Raw genomic sequence first — 20,838 nt, 5'->3', positions numbered from 1 at the left:
CCTCAAAACCAAAGACCTGTTGTCTCATCACGGACAGGAAATGCTTCTAAACGTGACTGAATAAAGATAAACTTTGTTTCAGGTGACTCAGGTCACAACAACGACTTCCTGCTGCTCATCATCACCACAGAAACAAACTGACTCACAACCTTTATGTGACGTCTGATGATACTCTCCGTATTTCTCTTCATGTTCAGACTCAAACCAGATAATACATCTATTAACTAGTATAGTGCAGTATATAAAGTATATAAGTATAGTGTGTACAGTATATAACAGCCTGATATCTCCTCTTCCACTGAAACACATCACTGTGTCACTGGATGACATCGTCCTTCATCACCATCAACACACTCTGTAGTTTATACATCCACCGTCACTAGATGTGGATTCATCCGCCGCTGGAAATAATCCCCAACAAACAAGCCCTATTTCCTGCTGTTTGTTTGATTAAGAACTACAGTGAGCAGCTGTTTTAGGAGATTCAATGAGATCAAAGACAAATTATGATTAATGATTAATTTGAGATGCAGCTCAACACTGTGTGACTTCTTCTAGTCATAAATCAGAAATAAACATGATTTAATTCATCAATTAAAATAACTTGTGTAAGTGTATAAGGGTTTAAAACATTAAGATCTCATGCTCTATTATGTTGAGTCATTTGTTAAACAGATTGATTTGGTGCTAAATTTAACCATTTAGTTTTTTTACAACTGGAGAATTGATAAAAAATAAGTTTGGAGTGTTATTTAACCTCCTTCACTACCAGCTAGTCTGACATGGTTGGTACATTAGGTTTTATAGTTTCATATGATACCAGTAGCTTCACAAGTTGCGTTAATTCGTTAGAGAAATTACTGGTGTTAAAACAAATCTGCATTAACATGTTATCACGTTAACTTTGACAGCCCCAGTGAAAAAAAAACCAACAACAAATTTCTTGTGTTTGTGTTCAGAACCGTTTGGCCTGAACACACACAGTTGTGCCTCCAGCGCTTCCTGACAGTTGATTGACAGGTCCTGGTGGGGGGGGGGGTCCTGCCGCTTCCTGGAAAAACTGTTTTGTTTTCTTCTTCTGAACTTTATTCAGTGGAAGACCTCAGCAGAAACCAGTCGGTCCGCTCTGAGCTGCTGCTGCTGGGATTTGAACCGACGACCACCGGCCAACCAGCCGTGATGTCTGTAATATAACCACAGACCTTCTATCTGCTGACAACTACGTCATAATGACTTTAAACCATTTCTTAAAGGGACTGTTTGTAACTTCTAACACGTATAAATCATTGCTGGTCGGTGTCTCATGGTCTCTCGTGTGTCTCCGCTGTTCAGACTCAGACTCCAGTGAAGCACCAAAACCTCTTGGTTGTATCTAGTGTAGCTGTTAAACAGTGTTGGCCGCGGTCGGAGGACGCGGGGGAGACCGTAGCTTTGGTCTCCAGGACCGGAGTCTCTGCTCCTCTGCTCCTCTGCTCCTCTGCCTGCCTTCACTCACACACCGCGCTCCTTCTCTCTCTCTCTCCACCTCTCACGTGCATGCTGCTCACTCCACACTGCAGAAGAGTTAGTTTAGCTCTGAGAATATCTAGTGAATGTTCAGTGGACGTTTGTGCAGAAATAACTGCTGCAGCTCCTCCAGACCAACAGAGGTTTCCCGTGTCTTGTGAAGTGACGGGGCTCCGCAGAGAGAAACGTTATCGTCTCCGACCAAAACTCCGGCGTCTCCCCCGTTCCCTCCGGCCGCGGTCGGGAGGCTGAGGCGGGAAAAGCCAACACTAGGATCAGCATTGATTCATGGAGAGACCTTGGTCTGGTCAGCTAACATTACTGCTAAGCAGCTGAAATATAGAGTGATATTGTGCTTTTAGCTGACGTGTGTCTCCTCACTGTGTTGACAGATGCTCGCTCACATTTAGGTAGCGCGTGCACACAGGCGAGCGCAAGCAACAGGACGCTGTCTTTCGTTGACTTAATGGCCACAGGTGTCGCTGTTAACAACCAATTTCTGATACTTACAAACAGTCCCTTTAAAGGGACAGTGTGTAGGATTTGGCATCTAGTGGTGTGGTTGCAGATTGCAACCAACTGAGTATCCCTCAGAGCAACAGAAGTCAGACGGCGGCTGGGGGTACCACGGTTTAACACTAACACTCTGCGTTACCGCAGTTTCACAAGCGTGTTGGAGAGCTACGGTGGCCTTCAGGTAACGTAAAAACATGAAAGGCTCTCTCTAGAGTCAGAGTTTGGTTTGTCCGTTTTCACATACAAGGATTTTGATTTGGTGTTTTGGTGCATAATTGTAAGAAATTACAAAGTATTGCAAAAAAACAAGAAACATCAATACAGACAATACATCAAATAGAAGAACATTAATGATGATGAGAGACAGACATGGTAAAGGTTTTATGTTTTTGTCTTATCGAGACGTTTGAATACAACCTTTACAAGTAAGATTAGATGTCCAAGCTGCTGTGAACTGTGTGTGTGTGTGTGTGTGTGTGTGTGTGTGGGTGTGGGTGGGTGTGGGTGTGGGTGGGGGGGCTATCTCACTTGAGATCAAAGAGACAGGAAACCGGGGGCGGGACATGTCCTAATCAAACATTTGCTGCAACTGTACGACAGCTCTCCAGCATCCTGCTGATGAGACAACAACTAAACTACTCATGAATACTACTAGTCAGTGGTCGTATTCAGAGCTTCTACAAAAGTAAAAGTACTAATTCCACACATACCAGTAATCACGTTTCCCTCTAAACATATTTGCGGTTACAAATTAGTTGTAAACAAACATACTTTTTAGGAGACAATGCTGTTGACCAAGGTGATGACTAAACACCAAGATGGCGACGGCCAAAATGCCGAACTGGAGGCTTCAAAACAGCAGTCCACCAACCAACGGGCGACGCCACGGTGACACGTCTATTTTTACAAACAGTCTATGCCACTGATACTTTTGAATTGAGACAGGAAACGTGTGCTTGAATTAGTTCGTTGTGCCGTTCTCCATTATTTTTCACGTACAACAAAAATGGTGTTCTGATGAGATCACGTGACACTTTTAGCTCGAGGAACACGTCCAAGAATAACGTGAATTCATCTCATGTGAAACTAGTTTTACAAGATACGCTTGGTTTTCACATGTGAATCTAATTCATCAGCCGAAGTCTTCAACGGTAAAATGTTCTCATTCAATTGTGAAAGACTTTCCTCAATTATCATTTATACAGACTCCAGTTTTAACACTTTATGACGAGCTATGATTTGTGTCAGTCAGTATAATGTTGGATGAGATGAAGTGAACCTTTATAATCAGGTCACATGTTATTGTGCCATCAGACGGCGTTCTTCCACCTGTGGCAGTTAAAAATAAACCTGTGTGGTTTTTATTATTATCACAGAGAGAGATAATAAAACAGGTGACTGACTCGCTCTACTTCCTCTCATCTGCTCCAACTTCTTTTTAGAAACCGGCACACAACCGTCAACGTTAAAACACTCAATCATAATAAATGACCTCCAGCGTGACGAACAAACACCAAGATGGCGATGGCCAAAGACCAAGATGGCGACAACCAAAGACCAAGATGGCGACAACCAAACACCAAGATGGCGATGGACGGCCAAAAGCCAAGATGGCGATGGCTAAAAGCCAAGATGGCGACGGCCAAACACCAAGATGGCGACAACCAAAGACCAAGACGGCGATGGGCGGCCAAAAGCCAAGATGGCGACGGCTAAACACCAAGATGGCGGCGGCTAAACACCAAGATGGCGACGGACAACCAAAAGCCAAGATGGTGACGGCGTTATTCAACGGTTGGAGCAAGTGACGTAGTATTAATAGCGTGAAAGTCCGCTAAGGGCGGCATTGGAGACTGACGTGCGGGGTACCCGTCTAGCGTTGCTTTTGGACGTGTCAATATACGCTCTTTACATGCATAGTGTCCTTTCAAAATAAACTTCACAGGAAGTCAGGTTTAGGCAACACGACCACTTAGTTCGGGTTAGGAAACGGTCGTGGTCGACGTTAACTTCACTGACTAACGACTTACGTGACAAAAGTTGAAAGCCCGGTTTGTCACATACTGTTGCTAAAGGACGCCTCCGTGCGTTGGTTTCCGATGCCGAGGGGCGCTGACCAAAAACGGCGCTGTTCGACAAGTTGGAAGTGAGAACAGGTTGGTGTTCCATGGATAGGAACCATTTCTTTACGGCGCCGTCAGACCCAGAAACGTGTGCGTGTCCACATACTTTAGTGTATTTTCAGTATAATGAACCAGTTTAGTTCCTCAGATAGCGCCCATATAAGGCGTTTCCTTCCTCCTGGTCAGAGGGATCGATGCCAGCAGGAAGCAGGAAACCGCTCCTCTGTTTGACTGATAACGCCGCTCGGCATCGTGGGTAAACATGGAGCCTTATCAGAGGGCCGTTTGTAGTTTTATCAGCTCAGCAGTTTGAGCTGTCAGGTGTGTGTGACTTCTACTTTTTAGTTGTTGTTGGTTAACCAGACGGCAGCTGTCTGATTAGATTACACACCGCTTTCTTTTCCTCTCAACCTGCTGCAGCCTCGCCTCCGTCAATCCACAGCCCATCCCATAATATACTAAATATACTATACTTTATTGTTTTCACATTGTTGTTTAGGAGTGTTTCTGCAACTACGGACATTTTTAAGTCCCAGCGATGAAATTTGGAAGCATTTTATGCTATATAGCATGATATATGAAGGCATGAAGCATTTTAGAGAAAAAAGTTGTAAAAAAAGTAAAAAAAGTCAAATTAAAGTATGTCGATAATGTAAAAACATGTTTTTACATCAATATTTACAATAATGCACATAGCCTGATAAAAATGAATTTAAATGTTTTAAAAATATTATAGAAATTTAAAAAGCAAAATGTATAAAATGAACATTATTGTAAAGTTGCTTTAAGGACATTTAGTGATAAAAAACCCCATAAAAAAATAAACATGTTTGATGTCCACTAGATGTAATTGTGTGTACCTGTTCATATGTATTAATACTCTGATGGTTAATATTAAAATTCGGGAAAACTTGGGAGAGTTAATAGTGACCGTAGTAGCAGAAACATCGTACTGCATCGGTGGAATGTAACGCGATGTATTTACTCAAGTACTGTACTTAAGTACTTTACTTTTCCTGCTTCTTTCTACTTCTCCTCCGCTACAATCTGCAGATTCAGATTTGGGTATTTTCACAGTGTGGTATTAGTACTTTTACTGTAGTAAAGGATCGGAGTACTTCCTCCACTGCTCGGATGTAAAGACAAAGTGTTTGTGTAAATCTTGACTTCAGTACAAAGTTAAAGTGTGTTTGTCTCTCTGAGCTGTGAGAAGTCTTAAAGGTCGAGGCGGTGCGTTCGAAGCTCAGGAAACGCTGCCGTATTTTTAGATGCTGTTTGATGTACTTTAACGAAAAAAAAAAATTCTTATACTTGACTTTCATTTTCTTTCTCGTCACCTCTCTGCTGTCATGAGTGGAAAAAACCATCTCCAGTGATGCAGAACAGTGAGAGCACAAACTGTGTAAAGTGTAATTTAATTATCATTTTATTCCACTAAAGATTATGATAAATAAACTGGCTCATTCTGAGTGAAATTTAGTTTCCTGTGACTTGTTCGAACATTGATCACATGAGACTTTGATCATCTTTAGTGATGCAGTTTTAGGGAGTTTCTCTTTATCATTTGTCTTCTGTCATGCACCTTAAAAAAAACCCAAATATAAATAAATAAAAAGTTGAATGTAGCTTTTGTAGTATTTCTGTTTTAATTAGCTTCTTTATTTATTTTTGTATTACTTTGAATTTATATTAATTCCTTTATTTATGCATTTATTTATTTACTCTTTTGTTTAATTTTCCCTTTTATTTATTCATGTATTTATTTGTATTCATTTTTAAATTTAAATTATTTATTTTTGCATTTATATATTTGCATTTATTTTTTATTTATTTATGAATTTATTTATTTTAATTTATTAAATAATGATAATAATAATATTTATTATTATTTATTTTCCCAAACTTATTTATTTCTGTATTCTTTTCTTTATGCATTTCTGCCTCATTATGCAAATGAGGGATCTGTCTAGAAATATATAAAAGAAAAAGAATACAGAAATAAATAAGGGGTGAAATGCAAAGGTGACGTATTTTTGTAGGCTCAACAGGAAGTGATAATCACCTGGTTCCCTTATCCATTGGGGTTTGGATTATTGCAGAAAATAAGCTAAACGTTTATGATACCGACACGTTCTGTTCAGCAAGAACTCGTCTCGTTTAGCCACTTGTTAGCAACCGCCTTTTTTAAGACACGTAAAGTTTTCATAATTCACCAGTGGGATATTTACTGACGTATTTTTTATGTCGCAGAACAAAACGTTAAAATCTCTTCAGCTTGTGTTCACCACAGACCTTATTTCAGGCATCTAACTAAAAACCCGTTGACTTCCAGACGAGGGAACAGGAAGTGACATCCTGCTAACTCGTCTCTGGGTTTTAGGACTCGTTCCTGCAGCTCGCTATAAAGAGGTTTCAGTTGGTCGTAATCTGCAGCCTCACCACTAGGTGCCACTTAATCCTACACATTGCACCTTTAAAGCTTTTTGCCAAACTCTGTTCTGATCTTCTGGAAGAGGTTTGTATTCCTGTACTGTAACAGTGATTTCTGCTGAATGAACTCACAGTTAAAGAGTTAAAGACAAACTCTTTGCTCCAGGACGCAGACACTTCGATACCACCCGAGTGGTGCGTTTCAAAGAATCGGTTGTGTTTCTGCAGAAGCGGTCCGGGTTGAAACTCGGTGCTCGAACAAGCTGAACGGTGTGCTGGAGCGTGAACTGAAGGGGAGACACCGATGAATCACTCTTTATTACTCACTCACTGCTGACACATTTACATTTTCCAGATTTAACAGCACGTTCCTTCTTTTGTTGTTTGGCCACAGAGTTTTTTTGCCTCGAAGGGAAATTCCCCCCCGCTGACAGAGATCCTCCTTCGCTCCTCTCTGATCATTCTCTTCTGGTGTTGGATGCCTTTATTCTTTAGTCTTTTACCAGTTTTAATTCTCTGCATGTTGTAAAAAAGTCAAAGTCATTGTATAGCATATTGAAAATGTCGTTAAAATGTCATAGTATAGTATGTCAAACAAGTCGTAAACAAGACATAGTATGTCAAAAGAAGTCATAAAAACGTCATCGAATAGTAGCCTATGTCGAAAATGATGTTAAAAAGTCAAGTTTTATTTTTTCTATATTTAAATCTATTTATATTACGGCTGTCAAAGTTAACGTGATAATAACACGTTAACGCAAATTAGTTTTAACGCCACTAATTTCTTTAACGCAACTTGTGATTTTAAGGTTGTAGTGGCTCAGTTTTAAAGCTAGAGTTAAGACACTGGTATCACATGAAACTATAAAACCTGATGAATCCATCGGTACCAACCAGGTCAGACTAGCTGGTCATGAAGGAGGTTAAATAACGCTCCAAAGTTACGCTAAATTTTGGCGAGGAAAAACCGCCGTGGCCATTCTCAAAGGGGTCCCTTGACCTCTGACCTCCAGATCAGTGAATGTAAATGGGTTCTATGGGTACCCACGAGTCTCCCCTTTACAGACATGCCCACTTTATGATCATCACATGCAGTTTGGGGCAAGTCATAGTCAAGTCAGCACACTGACACACTGACAGCTGTTGTTGCCTGTTGGGCTGCAGTTTGACATGTTATGATTGGAGCATCGTGTTTTATGCTAAATGCAGTACCTGTGAGGGTTTCTGGATCAATATCTGTCATTGATCTGTGTTAATTGATTTCCAATAATAAATATATACATACATTTTGCATAAAGCAGCATATTTGTCCACTCCCATGTTGATAAGAGGATTAAATACTGGACTAATCTCCCTTTAAGGTTCATTTTGAACAGATGTGCGATTAACTTGCGATTAACTGTTTGAATCGATTGACAGTTTATTTTTGATCTTCTCCTGTTTGACATGTTGTCGCTGCTGCTTCCTCCATTTCTTTCACATTAAAAGCCTCCCAGTGGAACAGGAGGAATGACCTCTTTACTTCAATGGAAGGATTTTATTTACAGGAAGTCTTTAGTGTACAATGATATCATTCTGTTAAAGATTTAATACTTGATCTCTTAGCTCCTTCACCATGAACTGAAATTTATCTTATTTTCCCCTTCATTTACTTTGTGCTTTGCGCATTTATTTTTTAATCTGCATGCTGACATCTTTGAGTTCACTTCATTCTGTCACTTTTGCTCGTAGCAGCTTTTTCTGAGTCACATTTCTTCAGATTCTGTTCAAAGCTCCACCAAAAGCGCTTTGAGTTGATATTATTTTTCATTTTTTCCTGTTTGAACAAACGTGTTTTCCATCATGTACAGTCACCTCTTCAAACCACCACAACAGAAAACCTTTTGTGTCATTAAACAACTGGAAAGTGAGCGCTGCGTTGCACTGCACTGCGTTGCGGTCGACAGCTTCCTCTGTTGGTGGTCGGCACACACAAAAGTTTCACTTTCCGCCCAACGTGGAGTCGACGCTCGGGAAACCCTGCAGCAGACGCAGCGAGACGGGGGCAGGTGGTGGGTGGGTGGTGCTAAAGGGGGGATACCATCATGGTGTCCCAGGGGGGCTCAGCAGGATGGGTGGGGGGGGACTACAGAGTTTCACTGAGAAAGTTTCAGTTCTTCTGGTTCATTAGAGCCTTTAGGTCTTCAGATATCATGAACAAATACAGGCAGAGGCAGAGTAAGTGAGAACACCTGTGGGGAAATGAGCAGAAAATAACTTCAGCTGCTTTGTTCCATAAAGTCGGGGGGACTTGCCAAAGTGTTTATATTTCATGTGCACGAGTGAAAGTTTTGGTGTGATGGGTGGAGCGAGAGGAAACGAGGATTAATCAATAACTATTTTAATAATCTATCAGTTGTTTCAATCATTTTTTTTTTTAAATGCCAAACGTTCACTCAGGATTTTATGTGTCATAAATGATACTGAAAAAAACCCACCACAGCATTTTATGAAGTTTTTAAAGGCGGAGTTTTGACACACAGCTCAGCAGAACCGGTACCGGGTCCTTCGGGTAAAAGGGGTTAATTGAGAAACTGATCGGCAGACTAATTGATAATGAAAATAGTTGTTGCCCTAAAGTTCTTTGTGATTTGATCGGTATTTGTTATGTTGCTCTGCAAAAAAGAAGAGACACCAGACTGAGTGAATGCCCCAACAAAGATTGTGATCTCATCCCTTCTCGTCATATTTTGCCACTCGAGCAGAGGCCTCCTGCGTCATTATAAAGACGCTGAAGGTTCGCGAGTGGTTAACGTTGTTAGGTTTAGGCAACAAAACCACATAGTTCAACGTATCTTCATACTACGGTTCGTATGATATTTTACAAAAAGTTATTCCTCATTTTTCGTGCGTTTTCCTACGAATGTTCAACAACACGAGATACACGTGTCAATTTCCTTTCCAGTCTTTTCAAAATAAAACTACTTAATTGGGTTAGGTTTAGGAAAAGATCGACTTGGTTAGGTTTCGGCGGCAAAAGTTTCTCCGACAAAAGACAAAACTACGTAGTCAGGTTTCAGTGACAAAACTACGTAGTCAGGTGTTGGCGCCAAAACTACTTAGTCAGGTGTCAACGACAAAACTAAATTATCTAGTCAGGTGTCGGCGACAAAACTACTTAGTCAGGTGTCAACGACAAAACTACTTAGTCAGGTGTCAACGACAAAACTACATTTCATCACAATCCATCACACAGTTGAGACATTTCGTGATCTCCTCACTCAGCATCATCTCGACGTCACTTTGGGGAAAAGTGTCACAGAATAAATGTCAATACAAATCTATATAATCTCTATAAACATCGAGTGCTCATCAATTTATAATCAAACTTCATGACGTAGAAAACAAGAGAAAAGATAGATGAACATAAATCATGAGATTAGATTAAGTCCAGCGATTAAAGACGTCGTCCTCTCTCAGTAAGACGAGGTTTTCAGTCTCTGAGTTGAATGTTAACAAAGAGCTGCCGGTTCATTCTGGCCTGCAGGCGGTTAAACATGAAGCTGCCAACGTTTTCTGTGAAAATGACATCCGGACCGATTTGCATGTTAATGTTTCTAACAGTTAACAGCTTCAGGGGAGGCTGATGTTTGCTTTACCTGGAGAAAAAAACATCTGAGAAACACCGTGAGCAGAGACTCTCACACTCTCCACACTACACTGTTAAATAAAGCAACTGTTCACTGTTAAATAAAGCAACTGTACACTGTTAAATAAAGCAACTGTACACTGTTAAATAAAGCAACTGTTCACTGTTAAATAAAGCAACTGTACACTGTTAAATAAAGCAACTGTACGCTGTTAAATAAAGCAACTGTACGCTGTTAAATAAAGCAACTGTTCACTGTTAAATAAAGCAACTGTACACTGTTAAATAAAGCAACTGTACACTGTTAAATAAAGCAACTGTACACTGTTAAATAAAGCAACTGTTCACTGTTAAATAAAGCAACTGTACACTGTTAAATAAAGCAACTGTACGCTGTTAAATAAAGCAACTGTACACTGTTAAATAAAGCAACTGTACACTGTTAAATAAAGCAACTGTACACTGTTAAATAAAGCAACTGTACACTGTTAAATAAAGCAACTGTACACTGTTAAATAAAGCAACTGTACACTGTTAAATAAAGCAACTGTACACTGGCATGGTAGGAGATGTCATTATCCTCCGTCTGCCTCAGGGTGAAGAGACTGGAGAGACTGGAAGCATCCTCACAATATGCCCTGTTTGAATCCTGTGAAGATTACTCGTCTTCACACTTCTACAAAATGGATTTTTAATGACATCAGATGCTTTGGTTTAAAAACACTTTTAAAATAAAAAGACCAGAGCAGGTGATGTTGAAATCACTCCGGACAGAAACACAGTCTGAACTCAGTAAACTAGATACTTTTTATAAAAACTTTTAAAATTAGATTTACATTTTAAATGTGTGTCGTTTTCTTTCTATGCCAGGATCAAATGCAATATCATTAACCCGATAATATCTTTTCTTTTTTAGTAGGTTGAAAAAAGTCGTAAAAAAGTCACAGTATAGTATATAAAAAAAAGTCGTAAAAAAAGTCATAGTATGGTATGTCAAAAAAGTAAAAAAGTCACAGTATAGTATGTCGAAAAAAATCGTAAAAAAGCATAGTATAGTTTATTTTATAAACTGTACCTTTCAATGTGTATTTTCTCTTTTTCCTTATTATTATTTGTTGGCTCTGTTTGTGATCCTTTCCTCTGAAAAATAAATAAAAAGTAGAGCTGTCAAATTTAATGCTATAATAACACGTTAAATTTGTTTTAACGCCACTAATTTCTTTAACGCATAAACGCAGTCGATGTTTCGGAGGTTGTAGCGGCTCAGCTAGTAGGAATCCATTGGTACCGACCATGTCAGCATATTCCTCCACTCCCATGTTGATAACAGTATTAAAAACTTGACAAATCTCCCTTTAAGGTACATTTTGAACACATAAAATGTACAATCATGCCATTGTGATGTTGAGGAAACATGCACGAGGCAGAACTCACCTCACTGTCCCTCCAGGTAGTGAAGGAATGGGACTTTCTTCTGTCTCAACCTCTCTGCATGTTTTCTCTTGATTAACTCTCAGGTGACGCTCATCAACTCGGACAACATCACATGACCATGTTGTTTCTCCCCAGGTGTGACTGTCTGTCTAATCACTGCCACTAGCTGAACACCTGTTTATATACTTTATAAACTTTATAAGATCAGGAGGAGAACACCCAGGACAGACACACATTTTAGCAGGAACACGTTATCCCAGTTCACCACGGCGAGGAGGTTTCACACATCTCAGGGAACAGGAAATCCTTCCCTCCTCGCTCATCGCTGACCGTCCTGACTCAGCGGTGTGGACTGTAGATGGGGACTGCGACTCATCAGCGCTTCTCTTTATTTATTTATTTATTCATTTTATTGGCAAGAGAGAGACAACGGTGACGCGGTCCAGTCAGGAGGACAGCCTCGGACTCCCCACATACTGAGAATCAACAGTCAGTGTGTGATTATTGTTATGGTCCATAAAGAACTTGTGCTTGACGTATTCTGTCTCTTTGTGGTTGTTTTGTCTCTTTTTGGTTATTTTGCAACTCTCAGTAGACATTTTGTGTCTCTTCGTGGTCGTATTCTGTCTCTTTGTGGTTGTTTTGTGTCTCTTCGTGGTCGTATTCTGTCTCTTTGTGGTTGTTTTGCGTCTCTTCGTGGTCGTATTCTGTCTCTTTGTGGTTGTTTTGTGTCTCTTCGTGGTCGTATTCTGTCTCTTTGTGGTTGTTTTGCGTCTCTTCGTGGTCGTATTCTGTCTCTTTGTGGTTGTTTTGTGTCTCTTCGTGGTCGTATTCTGTCTCTTTGTGGTTGTTTTGCGTCTCTTCGTGGTCGTATTCTGTCTCTTTGTGGTTGTTTTGCGTCTCTTCGTGGTCGTATTCTGTCTCTTTGTGGTTGTTTTGCGTCTCTTTTTGGTTATTTTATGTCTCTTTGTGGTCGTTCTGTTTAGTTTTGGTCCTTTTGCATCCCTGTAGTAGTTTTGAGTGTCTTTGTAGTCATTTTCTGTCTATTTGTGAATTCCCAACAAGAAATGTTCGCAGTAACTTCAAAACATATTTTTAGGTGTGAATTCTTCCTCCTTCTGGGATGTGTGGCGTGGGAGTGGAGATGTTTGACTTTATATTCAGTAACCGGAGCTCGACTCTCACCGGGTTTTCACCTGCTGCTCTGACTCGGTTTGCCCGGCTGGACGTCGACTAACCAGCGAGTCCAGAACCAGACCAGAAACCGAGGACGGAACAGTGAGTGGACTCAAACTGTGTCTGCACATTTAAACACACAAAGACTCCTCCGTAACTTCCTCACAGTCTGTGAAACATTCGGCCGATGACACAACAATACATTTTCTTCTTTTCCATCTCTCGTCCTCAAATTTCACAATAAAGCTCCGGAGGCTGAAACTCGATTCCTCTGAATAAAACGCTGCTGAAGCCACAGATCTCCTCTGTGACCTTTGACCTCTGGCTTCTAACAGGGAGACCAGTTATAGTGATGAAGGTGTGCGGTGTATAACATCTTCACAACACGTCTTTGGGGATTTGGAAGCTTGTTAGAAGGCATGACATGAATTAAGAGAATATAAACCAGTTTACAATAATCTGGTTTCCGATGTGAAGACACAAACAAACCTCACACCATTTGTAACGTTCACCTCCAATGTCTGAAAGGCTTTTATTTTGAAGAGTCTGCAATGCTTCCTCTTGTGCAGTAAAAGAAAAATATAAAAATATAAACTGTTTGATAAATGAAATAAAATTATTAAATAATACAACAACAAAACCATGGAGTAATTATTGATTAAATAAGGCTGAAAAATAATATTAAATTATTGATCATCATGATCCAAATCAGCTGGTTGAGTTAAAGTTACGACTAGAGATGCACCGATACCACTTATTTCAGACAGTACAAGTACTTCCATTTGGGTACTCTCCGATACCGAGTACCGATACGAGTACTTCTCTGTGTCTAAAGAGCCTCGTTAACAGCCAGCTGGAGGGTGTGAGCGACACACGGCAGGATGGGGAGTCCCGCATACGTGGCGATGCGCCGCCACCGGCTCTAGGTCGGCTTGGAAAGGCTCTGGGCGAAGGTGCTTCCCGGAGCCGTGGACAAAGTGTCTTCCGGGGTGGACTGATCTCAATGCGCCCCAACCGCGTCGTGCCCCCAGGGCGGGGCTCGGCCCACGTAAAAGGCGCCAGGAGTCTGTGGCGGTATCTGCAACCCACCCGACCCGTCTCGCCCATTACCGTCGGGGAGGTGGATCGTGAGCGCGTGCGATAGGACCCGAAAGATGCTGACAAGAGGTTAACGTCACGCTGCCGTAAAGTGGTATCGGAGCTGTTTGGGGAGTACGAGTACATGAGCACAGTATCGGTATCGGTGCATCCCTAGTTACGACACACGGTCAGATGCTGAATATAAATGTATTTCTCCTGATCCAACATCTGACTTCTAAACAAAACTTAACGTGCAGAAGTTGTCAATAAAAACAAAATAAATACAAAGAAGCGTGACTGATGACAGACCAGCTGTCAGGGAATTATGGTCCTTGTAGTTCCTGTTCAGGTCACATTATTTATGACACTAAATAATTCATAATTATTGACACAATATCGAATAAACTAAACTAGTGAAGGGTTAACGTAAAGTCCTCAGCTGCTCCAGTCTGTGTTTGAGCTCTCCGCTCCTCTTCCTCAGCTCGTCCTTCATCGTCAGCAGCCTCCTCTCGTCCTGTCGGATCTCAAAGACGAACTCTGTGGCCTTTTTCAGGATCACCACTTTGGCCGTTTTGTCGTTGTCGGCCACCGCCGGGACTTCGTCCCTCAGAGCCACGAAGCTCATCTTCAGCTCGTTCCTGCGCTGCCTCTCCAGCACGTTGTGAGTCCTACGCTTGTCGCTGCCGTCCTCGCCGTCGGAGCGAGGAGGACTGCAGCACCGCCGGCCGCCGCTCTGCCTCGGCGCCGGGCAGCCGCTCTCCTCCGGCTTCGCCCGTTTCCCGGCAGGCTGTCGGAGGGTCGCTGGTGGCTGCTGGGCGGCGTAGTTGTGCTGGTGGATGTTGATGTGAGAGCGTTTCAGGACCAGCGAGGAGGCGTCCGGTCTGCTGCCGGTGTCTGACCGCCGGGACGCCTTCCGCCTGTCCACCGTCACCACGTCGACCTCTTCTTCCTCCTCACCTTCCTCTTCTTCCTCCTCACCTTCTTCCTCTTCCTCTTCTTCTTCCTCTCCTTCTTCTTCTTCTTCTTCTTGGGGAAAAACAAGGAACACATTTTGGAGTAAGTAAACTGCATGAAACTAAATCTGTACGTTATACTTCTGTTGCACTGGTCAGACTATTAATAGAACTATTAATAGAACTTTCTGGCATTGTGTATATTTGCTTTTCACACTACTTAATAATAGTACTATTAATAACAGTTAATGCAGCACAAGTTTACCATGTTTTATAATTCTGAAGTCATGTGTTGTACAAACTTAAAAAGGACAATTACTTTTCTTTTTAAACTGGAGGATTTAAAGATGTACGTGAGGTGTTTAATGGGATTTAAAGATGTATATGAGGTGTTTAATGGGATTTAAAGATGTATGTGAGGTGTTTAATGGGATTTAAAGATGTATATGAGGTGTTTAATGGGATTTAAAGATGTATGTGAGGTGTTTAATGGGATTTAAAGATGTATGTGAGGTGTTTAATGGGATTTAAAGGGATAATTTGTGGATAAATTAATGGATCGTAACATATTAAAGTCACCCTGTAGAGTGTTTCTGCGTTGAGCACCGACCACGTTGAGAAAACCGACAGAAATAACAGCTGAAAGTATGAAAATAACACCTGGGTGTTGAGTCACTCTGAAACCTTTTCAAAATAAAAGCCTGCTCCCCCACCTGATTCACTGTCACTGCTGCTGAGAGGCGGTGAGTCCAGACACAGTTCTGACGCCACCTCCATCGCTGTTCCGTCGCCGCTCTTCTCGCTCGGCGTGGCGTACGGAAACACCGCAGAGGGGTCGATGCAGTCTGTCGCCGCAGTGTGGAGGTCCTGCAGGTACCCCGTGTTCACCTGAGAGCCGCCGGCTTGCCGATCAGCTGCTGCGCTGTTGGTTGTCGTGGAGGAGTCCCGACGGGCCCGGAGCGAGGCCAGCCTCTCGGACACCACCCTCTCCAGCTTGGTGGCGGCGGCGAAGCTGCTGCTCCACATGCAGTCCTGGATGATGAAGGACTGGAGGAAGGCCGCGGAGGGGTTGCAGTCCTCGTCCAGCAGGTCGGACACCGCCTCCAGGTGTTCGGCGGCGGAGAGGGGGACGTCGGACAGGGAGGGTCCCCGGCTGGGGGACAGAGGGGGCGTCGGCAGCAGCTCGAACTTCTTCCAGATGTCCTCGCCGGGGCCTGGGAGGAGCTGGCTGCGGGGCGGCGGGTAGAATTCCTCCTCCTCGCCATCCAGGAAGAAGTAGGGCTGGAGTGTGTCGTAGTCGTAATCATAGTTCCTGCTGGACGTGGTTAACACCGGCGCCATCACGGCTGCCTGTGAGGAAAACATGAGTTTAGGTTTAGTAAGTTTTACTAGGACTATTCTAAAAGTCAGAGCAAACAAAGCCTACATACAAAAAAGCAACAATCCTCAAACAAGTTAGACGTTTTGGGCTTCTCTGGTTTAAATCTTATTTACATTTTATAAAAAAATAAAGATAGAAAGTTTACAAAAATCCCAAATACAGGAGGATTTTCTGCATTTATGAGTATGTATAAATGTGTTTCTGTTCTGTAAGAAAATAAAAATCTAATCAGAAACTGAAGAAAATCCAGACGTCTGCAAGAATAAAGCTGTTTAATATTCTTTAAATGATGGTCTTATCATTTTAAAATGTGGAAATCATGGGGAGGTTGCCCTTACATTTGGTGTGTAAATAACCCACAAAAATCTTAAAGAGGCCTATGTTGTATTTAAAACAAACAGAGTATGTGTAGTGGGTGTTATTAAAGTGTGGTTCATGAAAGGTCATGTGTTTTTGTACAAGCAAAATTTGCCAGTTCAAACAAAACTTTGTTAAAAAAAGCTGGTAGTTTAGTTTTCTTATCTCTGTGGTCCAAGTTAACACTAGAAATGTGACTCAAATAGAATTATTCTTTATCAATAGACGACTTCCAGAAAAAACATGACAAATAACATAAAATAACATGATAAATTATCTACAAATAATTAAAGAAGAAAAGGATAAGATAAAGAAACAAGTGATCAAATAAAATAAAATAAAATAAAATGATAAATAATTAAAGAAGAAAAGGATAAGATACAATACATTATAAACATTAAAAATAACATATAATAAAATTATAAATTATATACAAATAATTTAAGAAGAAAATGACAAGATAAAGGAAAATGGGATAAAATAAAATAACAAAATATAACGATATAAAAAATAAAATAAAAAAATTATAAAAGAAAAATATTAAAGCTAAAAATAAAATAAAAAACATTACAAATAACATTAAAAAAACACACAAAAAAGAAAGGAAAGAAATGAAAGGAAAAAATTGATAAAATAAAACAAAACAAAATAAAATGAAACAATAAAAAAATAAAAGAAATTTACAAAAAAATGATATTAAAACAACATAAAAAATAACATAAAAGACATAGAACAAAATAATAAATTATTTACAAATAATTAATGAAGAAAAGGATAAGATAAAGGAACAAGTGATCAAATAAAATAACAAAATATGACGATAAGAAATATAAAAGAAAAACATTTCAAATATTAAAGCAAAAATAAAATAAAATACATAAAAATAACATAAAACAACATAGAATAAAATGATAAATTATATACAAATAATGAAAGAAGAAAAGGATGAAATAAAGGAGAAAGTGATCAAATAAAATGAAAAAGTAAAACAATAAAAAAAGAAAAGTAAACATTTAAAAAAGAAAAATATTGAAGCAAAAGATAGGCCCAGCCTACCAGCCTTCAGTTATCAGATTATTTACTATGAATCTATACAGCTGAAGAGGTCACAGCTACCGGAAACAGGCTTGTAACCATGGTAACAACTAAACGTATTGGTAAATTCGGCTAAAGTTCGACAGAACAGTAGTCTCACCAAACCTCATTCCAAAAACAGTAAGTTTAAGAGTCTTTTGTTTAAAGTTAAATGTTAATAATATACAATATGACTCAAATATAAAGATTCATTATGAATAGAGTGCGCTCTACACTTCGGAATATAAAAATAACTTAACAGCACTTATGAAAAACGATCACCAACAACATTTAGCACCAATAACATGCAGATTCACTAACAGCTGAGCCAGTCTGCTATTAAAACATGCAACTCCTGTAACAGATATTAACATACAGTTGGACTGAAACTAAGAGCAGGGTTCAATTCAGCCTGCTTTTAGTCTGATTTGGTGATAAGTTCTCACCCCGAACTCACAGAGACCATATCTTATATATATTATCTTATATTCAGACTCACCGTTATGACTCACACAATAAACCTCAACAGATGTGAAACTGAGTCAAATCCAAATGTCCCAGTGAGTGAAGGTTAGAATCTAAAACTATGTCCTCTCTCGATCAATAATCAATAACAGCTCTCTGTATAAGGACAGTATTTAGCTCTCTGTCTGCTGTTCTGTCTGTTCTCTGCTGTTCAGTCTGTTCTGTCTGCTCTGTCTGTTCTGTCTGCCCTTTTCTATCAGTAGGAGATCATTAGAGGGAGGAGAGAGGAGATGGAGGAGGAGCCCAGTTGGTGCTGAGGCATCATGGCCCATACTTTTTTCATATATATATATATATATATATATATATATATATATATATATATATGTGTGTGTATATGTGACACAGTCACATGATATTGATCTTGCCCAGTTATGTTGGCTTTTTTAAAGTTTTCTTTCTTTATTTTTTCTATATATTTGTTTATTTGTTTATTTGTTTATTTGTTTCTTTATTTCTTTATTTTATGTATTTTTTCTCTTTCTTTAATTTATTTTTCTCTCCATTTTGTTTTATCCATATTTCATTTTATTTTGTTATGAGGAAAAGGAAAAAAATAAATAATAATAATATATATATATATATATATATGTATATATATATATATATATATATATATATGTATAACATATATATGTTATTTTATTTTGTTATGAGGAAAAAGAAAAAAAATGAAAAAAATGAAAAATAAATAAATATATATATATATATTTTTTTCTTTTTTTTCCTTTTCCTCATAACAAAATAAAATAAAATGAAATATGGATAAAACAAAATGGAGAGAAAAATAAATTAAAGAAAGAGAAAAAAAGAAAGAAAGAAAAAATAAATAAATAAACAAACAAAAAAAACAAACAAACAAATAAATAAATAGGAAAAAATTAATAAATAAAAATAAATAAATAAACAAACAAATAAATAAATAGAAAAAAAAATAAAAAATAAAAATAAATAAATAAACAAACAAATGAATAAATTAATAGAAAAAATAAAGAAAGAAAACTTTAGAAAAAGCCAACATAACTGGGCAAGATCTATATCATGTGACTGTGTGTGTGTGCGCTTGATTAAAAAGAATAAGATAAAATAAAGTAAAATAAATATAAATAGGTTGATAGATAGAAGTAAAAGAGTGATGGATAAAGATGATGTTTTAAAGGAGACTGATGGATAAGAGATGATGTGGCTGTGTGCTGTCTGGACTGATACTGGCGTTACATGTAACCATGGTTACGGCTCATACTCCGGCTCGGGCCTTTTTTCTTTTCTTCATCCGCGCCACATGACAGTTTTCGCGCCAAGTGTGAGCTACGTAGTGAACTAAAACGACTCGTGAGCGTGTTAGTAACCGCGTGAAAAATAATCAAATATTGGTTCTGATAGCAAGAGGGAATTTAATGAACATTTTGCCTTCAAACGCAGCAGAAATATAAGTTAAATATGGGAACTGTTTTACTCCTCCGCGGATGTGTCGCGAAAGAGTGACGTAGAGGGTGATCCGTGCTAACAGTAAATGATGCGGAGGCAAGAAGTTCCGGGAACTCAGCTCTCAGTCTGTGATTCAGTCATGAAAAATAATAATTACATAAAATCATTTTAAAAACAAAAGGACTATATGAAAGGAAAAATGTGATTAAATGAAATAAAACCATAAAAAAGAAAAGAAAAAAAATTACAAAAAAAGTATGAAAAAACATTTAAAAATAACATAAAATAACATAGAACAAAATAATAAATTATACAAAAATAATTAAAGGAGAAAGGGATAAGATAAAGAAAAAAGTGATAAAATAAAATAACAAAATATAACGATAAGAAAAATAAAAATAAAACTGATAAAAAACATTAGAAATAACATAAAATAAACACTTTAAAAAAGAAAAATATTAAAGCTAAAACTAAAATAAAATATATTAAAAATAACATGAAATAACATAGAATAAAATGATAAATTATTTACAAAAAAATTAAAGAAGAAAAGGATAAGATAAAGGAAAAAGTGATCAAATAAAATAACCAAATAAAACGATAAAATAAAAGAAACAATATAAAAAAGAAAAATATTAAAGCAAAACATAAAATAAAATAAATGACAACATTAAAAATAATTTAAAATAACATAGAATAAAATTGTAAATTATATACAAATAATTAAAGAAGAAGAGGATAAAATGAAGGAAAAAGTGATCAAATGAAATAAGAAAATAAAACGATAAAAAAATAAATGAAACAATTTAAAAATAAAAATATTAAAGCAAATATTCAATACAAAAATCAATAAAAATAACAGAAAATAACAGAAAATAAAATGACAAAATACAAACAAATATTAAATAAGAAAATAATAAGATAAAGGAACAAGTGATCAAATAAAATGACACAAACGATAAGAAAAAAAAGAAAAACTTTCCAAAAGAAAAATATTAAAGCAAAATTCAAATTAAATACATAAAAACATTAAAATAAAATAAAATAACATAGAATAAAATGGAAAAATTATCAAATAAATTAACAAAATAGAACGATAAAAATGAAAAGGTTTAAAACAAAAAAGAAAATATTAAAATAGAAAAAAATACATAAAAAACATTAAAATAAATGACTGAATAAAACCACAATAAAATACAAAAGGAAAATAAAATGTAATAAAGTGAA

At 38.2% G+C, this 20,838-nt stretch overlaps 1 protein-coding gene and 1 long non-coding RNA gene across 11 annotated transcripts; both read right to left on the bottom strand.

Moving 5' to 3' along the window:
- Positions 1-8,299: 8,299 nt before the first annotated feature.
- LOC141776421 (uncharacterized) lies at positions 8,300-11,833 on the bottom strand. The gene is made up of 3 exons (XR_012595764.1): positions 11,638-11,833; positions 11,279-11,343; positions 8,300-8,806 (listed from the first exon to the last, which is right to left on the bottom strand). It is a non-coding gene; the product is annotated as an uncharacterized LOC141776421 (long non-coding RNA).
- A 1,478-nt stretch (positions 11,834-13,311) lies between these two features.
- On the bottom strand, positions 13,312-18,352 carry LOC141776414 (transcriptional regulator Myc-2-like). 10 transcript variants are annotated; one of them, XM_074649988.1, is made up of 3 exons: positions 18,158-18,352; positions 15,560-16,196; positions 13,312-14,919 (listed from the first exon to the last, which is right to left on the bottom strand). In XM_074649988.1, the coding sequence occupies exons 2-3, from the start codon at positions 16,185-16,187 to the stop codon at positions 14,315-14,317; spliced, it is 1,233 nt and encodes a 410-aa protein (XP_074506089.1). In that variant the 5' UTR covers positions 16,188-16,196; positions 18,158-18,352; the 3' UTR covers positions 13,312-14,314. The 10 variants fall into 10 exon arrangements, with proteins under 10 accessions (XP_074506089.1, XP_074506090.1, XP_074506095.1 ...); XM_074649989.1 differs by having other exon boundaries at positions 13,312-14,916; XM_074649994.1 differs by having other exon boundaries at positions 13,312-14,904; positions 15,569-16,196.
- Between the last annotated feature and the right edge of the window lie 2,486 nt (positions 18,353-20,838).

This window comes from Sebastes fasciatus, chromosome 11, assembly GCF_043250625.1.
Source record: "Sebastes fasciatus isolate fSebFas1 chromosome 11, fSebFas1.pri, whole genome shotgun sequence".
In the NCBI taxonomy this organism is placed as follows: Eukaryota; Metazoa; Chordata; class Actinopteri; order Perciformes; family Sebastidae; genus Sebastes; species Sebastes fasciatus.
Note: the sequence above shows the minus strand (reverse complement) of the source record. Positions and strands in the feature narration are given on the sequence as shown.